This window comes from Nestor notabilis, unplaced genomic scaffold (assembly GCF_000696875.1).
Source record: "Nestor notabilis isolate BGI_N333 unplaced genomic scaffold, ASM69687v1 scaffold912, whole genome shotgun sequence".
Taxonomy (NCBI): domain Eukaryota; kingdom Metazoa; phylum Chordata; class Aves; order Psittaciformes; family Psittacidae; genus Nestor; species Nestor notabilis.
The window spans coordinates 1-8,268 of NW_009916754.1; the positions used below are offsets into that span (position 1 = coordinate 1).

Consider the following 8,268-nt stretch of genomic DNA (forward strand, 5'->3'; position numbering starts at 1 on the left):
GCATCCCTTCCCTCCAGCATATCAACCAAGCTATTTTGTTTTCTTGAACTCTTACAAATCCATTTTATAGAAATGAAAGTGAAATTTATTTTGTTTTGGGTTTGGTTTGTTGTTGGTATGATTTGGGGGTTTTGTTTTATTTTTTGAAAGGGGGCAACAGTTGAAGGAGTAGCTTTGCAAATACGTATGCAGTGAGGAGGAAGGTGCTATGCTAAAGGAAAAGTACAGCTTGAGTTTAGAACTACCCTGAGTGTTGCATAACAGTACCTCATTTTAGCAGTGATATTACCATATAGTACAATCATACTGGATTTCAGATTAAAAACCGAAAGTCTCTTTAAGGCATTGCTTTTTTCTATAAAGGGTTTTTTTTTCTTTGTACAGGTATGGGGAAGTGAAATATTTGGCATAGTGCTGTTTCACAATACTTGCATTATGCTAAAAGTTCAATCTGCACCACAAAATATGCTATACTAGCTGAAGTTTCTTTGGACATAACCTGAGGAATCTGTTGCTCCATGAAAGAGACGCCTGCTTTCTGTGATCACTGGCTCAAGCACTCCTAGGCTGTCTCTTTCCTTTAGATGCACAAAACTAGTCTATTATTTTTCATAAATGCTTCCATTATGTTTGGCCAGAATGGTTTAGTACATGAGAAGAGTATGGTGCTCTGCTTTTAACTGGTAGGTTGTTTTCAGCCAGCTGGGGTTTGTGCAAGAAAGAATTCAGAAAATATCTTACATGGGTTGACTGTACATTTTGATCTGTTCCCAACACTTGATTTTATTTTTCCACATTTATGTATGTATCCATATGTGCGTAGGGAGAGAGGAAAAATGCCTGACCTGTAGAAATGCCCAGAGCATTATATGGCAGCTTCAACTTCTGTTGATCTTAAAATATGTTACGGATGGAGTATGTTATTCTAATCTTATGGTGGCAGAAAAATAGATTTCTGAAAATTTTTTTTTTCTGAAAGAAAAAAAAACATTTTTCAGAGAAAAAATAAGCAGTCCTTGGCCAAGCTTCAAATAAGCAAGCACTGCCTCACCACCAAGAAGACCCTGACCTTTTGTTTCCATCCTCCAAAATGAGTTTGAATCCCTTTAATCCTCAGTCCAATTTTCAATGGAGCATTCTTGACAAAATTAATCTCACTTGCACAGAAGAGACAGCAAATTGAATATAGCTGCATATTTAAGAATAGTATCAAAGAACATTGAGGAGTTGGACACTTGAAGTATTGCCCTTTTGCTATAGCACTCAAGATTGCAGCCCCAACTTATATTTTTATCCACCTTTAAATGACATGAATTAGATTGGTTTTTATAATGAAAGTGTTGGACAGCTGTAACTGACAATATTAACTCACAGATCAAGACAGATAGGCACATGACCCTGCTCCTGGATATTATTTCTGGCTGCTAGGCCACATTTTTAGATCCAGCTGATCTGTCTGCCAACTGCTTCTGGCACGTGGAGTGCTGGCACAGAAGAAAACCCTGTGGTGTTGCAAAATACTGAGGGTTTATGTTTTCATGCTGGTTGTCTTTCCCCTTCCTCATGACCTGCTTGTAGTGGGAGAGTTCTGTTCTTGGGCAGTAAAGTTTTGGTGCCTGCCTAGGAAGTGTGTATACAGTTACGTGATTTAGCTTCCAATAACATATTTTTTTGGGGATGTTGGAGAAACTTCAGTCTTTAACCTGTAATGTTTGCAGGTTACTGTGCCTAGGAAAAATGTTACAACCTCTGTAAGTTCAATGAGTTGGAAGAGCATTTTAAGGCTTGCATATAGTCCTGTTTCTGTGAAACATGAATGAAAACATTTAGTGCAGCCTTTTGGCTTAAATATTCAAGCACAATAAATCAAGGAAGTTAGAAAATGGATAAATTAAAGACCTGCTTGAGTAAATTGCATTCCCTAACTAGAAAGAAATAAGTGATAGAAAAAGTGGCACACTTTGGATGCAGGTAGTATTACTACAGAAATCTTAACTTTTGAAACCTGTAATACAAGCTAACATCATCTCAGCCATTAGCAATTTTTTCATTGCTGCTGTAAGCCTTTGTGCTGAGGTTAAGTGTGCATATACAGCATCTAGTGCAAAGGATCTAAAGCTGTTCTTTGCATAAATATTTATTAATAGGCTTGTGAAATGATGCATGGATTTGGCAAGAAGGGAGCCCAACTGGGAGAAAACAAGAACAAAAAGTCTGTAAAGCTAAGGATTAGAGCTGACAGAAAATTTCCATTGAGTAATTATTTTACCTTATGACTGAAACATTTATGAATGCCCAAGTTTGATCGTACAAGGAGTTCGGCAATTTCTTTCATTATTGGACCCTGTCAGATTAAAATAGTTTAGAGTTTAGTTTCCAGAAAGTTTCTAAACTCTATTTTCTAGTTAGTATTTCTGTTGTATAGAAAAATCAGATACTTCAAAACCTTCAGTTCCTACAGACATTATTTCCTTATAAACTTTGAAGAAGTAGTAAATGATAAGCAGGACCCAAGAGGACAGAAATAACCAAGCTTTCAAATAACACTTGCACTGTAACTATGGTCAAAGAAGTTCTCTGCTGATAGAAACCTTCACTGGCTTTTGGATTTTGTTCAGGTAATTCTTTCTAGGAGACGAAAAAACTCTAAGGCAGAATATGAAAACGTTATTTAAGTAAAAGAGCTGCAAAATTAAGCTACTTTTGTAATTGTTTAGGATTGAGTTTAGGTTTACTACTTAGTGATTACTTTGGTTACATGTAAACTTATGTTTCTTATGCTTTATTTTCTGCCTTTGTCTCCTCACTTGAAACCACCTTAATCTGCATAAGGTTACTTTAAAAATGTTTTGTTCTTTAAGACTTGAAATTAGATAGGACATTTATAGATTATAATATAAGAGTATTGTATTTTAAGTTTAAAATGACAGTAACCTTGAACAAATACATTCATTATGGTACTTTTCAAAGGGGGTTGCGTGATTATCTAAATGACTTACTAGATTTAGAATACCTTGGTTTCTGTTTTTTGTTTTACTCTGGGTTTTTATATCGTCTTTGCATCTCTTCATTTTGTCACATACTGGCTTTTCTACTTTTCTCTACCTGTAGCTTGTCGTATTTCTTCCTGTTAGCTTACTGCCTTTCTTCTTCCTTTTGGCAACATAGGCCTTGAAGTTTAGGATATCTGAAAAAGTATTTTTAATTCCTTTTTTTGGTGCCTTTCTCTTTTAGGATAACATTTTGTCATCTGCCTTTCCAAAGTAAATGGCTGTATGTGGGCACCGAAAGAGGAAACATTCACATCGTCAATGTGGAATCATTTACTCTCTCAGGCTATGTCATCATGTGGAATAAAGCCATTGAACTGTGAGTTTAATGAAGCATTGTCTGTTGAGGGGAGGGAACAGAAGTGTCCTAGATGTTAACATCAGTGGTAGAAATGTCATTGTTACCTAGAGTGGCCTCCATATTAGTCTCACTACACAAAATACATGATCAAAATACATAAACACGTAAGCTTTTTATTCTCATAAATGTGAAGTTAAATGTTAGCATATATGTTTCTGCCCATAACACTTTTATTATAGTGCTTGAAATAGATAATGTAAATATAGACATAAAATAATTCTGTGGTGATAAAGAACTAGAAAAACAATGTATGTTAAAATACGATGTGACTGGTACTTGGACAGCCATGTCACTTCTACAGTTTTGGGGTTAAAGAGCAAAATATAAAAATATGCTTTGTAAGAGGGCTGGATCATGCACAATATAAAATTAATTGCTGAAAATCTAAATTTAAATAGGCCTATTCCAACAGCAAAGTATATTTTACAGCTATTGTCATTGCTCCTCCTTTTTTAGTAATTGTGTAAGCAAATACAGTGGTTTGTGGGTGAAAATATATACTTGTGTGCTGCTGTTCCTGGGCTTTTAATTTGTTTTTCTGGAATGTTATGTCTATCTTCAAAACATACAAGAATTCTATCAATTCCCAAAAGCTGTTCAAACAAACATAGGTCTTTAGTCCATCTTCTTCAATAGCAAAGTCAACGCAATGTCTTGACTCTGTGTTGTTTTAACAATGCACAGTTTAGGCATTTTCTGAATAATGGAAAGACTTGTTTTCCAGCATTAAAATAAATATTTTATCCAACTGTGTCAATGCTGTAACAACAGACATTTAGATATTGTAAAGCTAATGGCAATTTTTTGTGTTGCTAATAAGCACTAAATAAGTCCTTCGTATTTTTTTCTAAAAAAAAAGGGGGGGTGGGGACCGGAACTAAGTGCCTAAAAATAGTGGAAGTATTTATGGGCTTGAAGATAAAAGTGACTCCATGCTGAAATGTCAGTAGCTTGTTTACATGGAGTCTATATCTGCAGCATGTATATTAGTTGCAATTACTGTGAGATGCAGTTTTTGGCAGGGGAATGTTGTTTTGGTTTGGTTTCTTTTTTCTTTTTTCTTTCTTTTTTTTTTTTTTTTTTTTATATTTTCTACTTATTTATTTATTTATTTTATTAAATGGAAACATTTCTTGTTTAGGTCATCTAAATCTCACCCAGGACCTGTTGTCCACATTAGTGACAATCCAATGGATGAAGGAAAGGTAGGATATGTTTAAATACTATTCAATACATTTTCCAAGCAAGAGTTTCTTTTTAAAGTTGTCCTTTTTTTTTTTTTTTTATATTTTCTACTTATTTATTTATTTATTTTATTAAATGGAAACATTTCTTGTTTAGGTCATCTAAATCTCACCCAGGACCTGTTGTCCACATTAGTGACAATCCAATGGATGAAGGAAAGGTAGGATATGTTTAAATACTATTCAATACATTTTCCAAGCAAGAGTTTCTTTTTAAAGTTGTCCTAGGTTCAATTAAGGAAGGATTAAGTAGATGAGGACAATGTTGAAAGTATAAAGGAAGGCTAAATCAAGTTTTTAAGCTCTAAAAATAGTATGAAACAAGCTACAGACATGACTGTAGGACCAATAATAGAATAATCGAATGCGTCTTGTAATCAGAAACATTTGAAAACTTGGCTGAAAGTCCTTAGTTGCAGAAATTTGGGAAAACAAAATTAAGGAAGTTTACAGTGGTAAAAATTAAGATGTTACCAAAAAACCCAGTCATAACCTGAGTGCAGAAATAGTGTGATGGGAATTACATGAACTTCACAATGCTCACGGCTGTTGTTCATGGGGTTTACTTTTCTTCAGATCCCTTGGTCCACATTGAAGAGTAAGCAGGAATTGGATTCCTTAGTTTTGACAATAGGAGGAAAGTAAAATACGAAAGAAGGATTTGGAGATAGCAGCCTTGGATGTATCTTTCCCAGAAGTGTATAGACTCCTGACAAAAGTGAGGTTATAAGTTAAACCAGAGACACCTTGATGCCACTTTAAACAGATTTTCATTAATGACTCTGCTTTAGATTAATGGGGCGTAAGTGATTGAATCAAATCCTGAGAGATTTTTTTTTTTGTCAGTATAATGTCTCAGAAATACCCTGGAGTTTTGAACTCCCACTTGTGAAGAACCTTCAAGGAGAGATAAAATAATTTTGTTTACTACTGTTCCATGTACAAGGGAGAATTTTGTTTGTTTACTTTCGTTTAGTGAAAAGCCCCTCCATTTTAGTAGGGGGTAAAACTGGAGAGGGAGTGATACTATTATCTCAGTAGAGCTTTGAATGTTTTAATAGCATGCTGGTTATAAGGTTGTGTCCTAGACACCTGAGGTTTCAGTCAAACAAGGAAGATTTCAGGAGTAGTTTTTTCATTGGGATGAAACTCTCTGCAGTAAGTGCATAACTAATGGTTTTCTCTGTAGAACTGAGTTTGAATCACATTCCAGAGTCACAGATCCTAGAGTATGAATGCAATGAAGCTATGATAATTTCAGAAGGCAAATGAGCTATTTATTCTGGTGTATTCCACCGTCACTCCGTATTGAAATATTATCAATTAAAGTTTAAGAATTACTGGTTTTATCAGTCAGTCAATCAAACAGTGTTTTAGCGTCTGACCTTACATTCATCTTATTTCCCATAAGAAAATCATTGCTGAAAAAAAAAAAGTTCAGTTGCAAGAACATTCTGTGTACTTACTCTTAAAACTTGTTCATGCCATTAGCCTTCCAATCACCATGATTTTTCTACTGTTTAAAGTTAAAATAGGAGAATTATAAAATGTGGCTTATGATAAAATCATTTAAAATAATAGTGTATATGACACAGTAGTGAGGAAAAAATCTAACATCCACTTTGACTAGATCAAATGTTTAATATTTTTAGGGTATTTTAGTAGATTTAGCTGTAGAACACTGAAGTAGATCAAATATTGTATCTATAAGCTGGTCATGTGTTATATCTCATACTGGAAATAACTGTACACTTTGAAAAATTTAACATGCTGAAAAGATTGTCCAAGCAAAACCTCTAGGTACATCTATAGCCTCGACTACAGTGCCATGTGTGTGAAGGTAATGTTTTCTAACTTGTAACATGAAGGACACACCTCAGCACAGTTCTGTTTTCTCATGGGAAATAGGCAGTTTCAAGAGTGAGTAAATCCCAGCAGCCAGCCACTCCTCTTTATATCCATACTGGGAAAAAGAAGTAGGAGTGAAGGCATGCTACTTAATGCTGAGCTGCTTCTCCCGTAGCAGCATTGCTCAAAGGAAAGATCTCGCAGTAGATCTAGCAGCTATGAGAGATAAAGCTGCATTGCCACTTTCTATGTAACAAGTGCCAAGACTGTTACTACTACCTTCTGTTGGCCTTGTTTTGTTTTCATTAAGAGAAGTGTCACTTAAGGTAGGAGAGCAAAGCGCTTAGATACTCAGGAATGTCTGAGGCCAATTATGAGCAATTTGAATCTCGACTTCCTACAGAAATGGTTTAATCTTGCTTCTAGCAAAAAGATTGTTTGGAAAATTATTTTGTTTAATTTCTCTCTTACTTTCCTCCTCTTAATTGACTAAAGGAACACTAAGAACCTTAGTTATCTCAATTGCAGTGGACATCTGGAGAAAGTTTATATTACCTAGTTCCTTTATAGGCAATAAACTATTATTTAGAACTTGAGGAAGGATAGTGTATTCTTCCAGGGTATCTAAGCAGAACAAATTCCAATGAGACAAAAAGGCATCGTAAAGTTCTCTTCACCACCACTACTCCCCCTCCCTCCCATTTTCATTCTGGAAGGATTACACTTGCACTTAGGTAAGTTTTATATCAAACTTTCTGGAACTCAAAAGGATTTCCAAGGACTTTTCAGGAGAATGTGTTCTTTATATATTTATTTTTCTAATTTTGCATGAATGTCAGTTGTTTTCACTACTTCTAAGTTTTGTCTTTGTAACTACTCGCAGTTACTACATGTAGTATTATGCTGCATCTCTTTGGGACGAGAACTACAGGCATTGCAAATGGTATTATTTTGCTTATCCTTATAATGACTTAATATATATGCTTATTGTTGCAGCTTCTGATTGGCTTTGAATCTGGAACAGTGGTATTATGGGACCTGAAGTCAAAGAAGGCAGATTACAGATACACACATGATGAGGTAACATTTTTTTACCTGCATTGGTTATTATGAGGATATAATTGCCTAATCTAAAAGTGATTTTATTTTTTTATTCCCTCCCCCCTCCTTTCTTCTCCTGCTTCTGTCACCAGTGGGTTGATAAATAGGTATCTTTGAAATTTCAAGTACTTCAAGTTTTCTCTTAAAGAGCCATAGAATTTGAGTAATAGGAGCTTCAGATTGAGTAAGAAGAATTCAATTCACAGAGCTGAAGTTTGTGAAGCAATGAATGGTGGCATAGATAGGATTTCTTTACTAGTTTGGGGGGCTGGCTTTCAGATTTTTTTCCTGTTTTCTTAAACAGGGGAAGTTTAGGTTAGATACAAGGAAGAAGTTCTTCACAGTGAGGGTGGTGAGGCACTGGAATAGGTTGCCCAAGGAAGTTGTGAGTGCTCCAACCCTGGAGGTGTTCAAGGCCAGCCTGGACAGAGCCTTAGTTTAGTGTGTGGTGTCCCTGCTCATGTCAGGGAGGTTGGAACTAGATGATCTTAAGGTCCTTTCCAACCCAAACTATTCTATCGTTCTATGATTCTATGTTACTGAGTAGTGTGACTTTCACCCTGTATTAAGAGCTTGAGTCTTAAGTTGAAACAAGATGATTTAGCAATTTCTGTCATTCGGAATCGCTCACATATTCTGAAAAGTTCGGTGGGAAAGAAGCTAC

The 8,268-nt window shown here is 35.4% G+C and overlaps 1 protein-coding gene across 1 annotated transcript in view; it reads left to right on the forward strand.

Annotated features, from left to right (window-relative positions):
- Positions 1–3,239: 3,239 nt before the first annotated feature.
- The window catches only part of LOC104413654 (syntaxin-binding protein 5), a gene marked incomplete at its 3' end in the record, with an annotated part of 39,551 nt that continues 34,522 nt past the window's right edge, over positions 3,240–8,268 (forward strand). The window contains exons 1-3 of the mRNA XM_010024715.1: positions 3,240–3,369; positions 4,553–4,616; positions 7,500–7,583. Coding sequence (XP_010023017.1) covers positions 3,347–3,369; positions 4,553–4,616; positions 7,500–7,583 — 171 coding nt within the window. The remainder of the gene's footprint in view (positions 3,370–4,552; positions 4,617–7,499; positions 7,584–8,268) is intronic.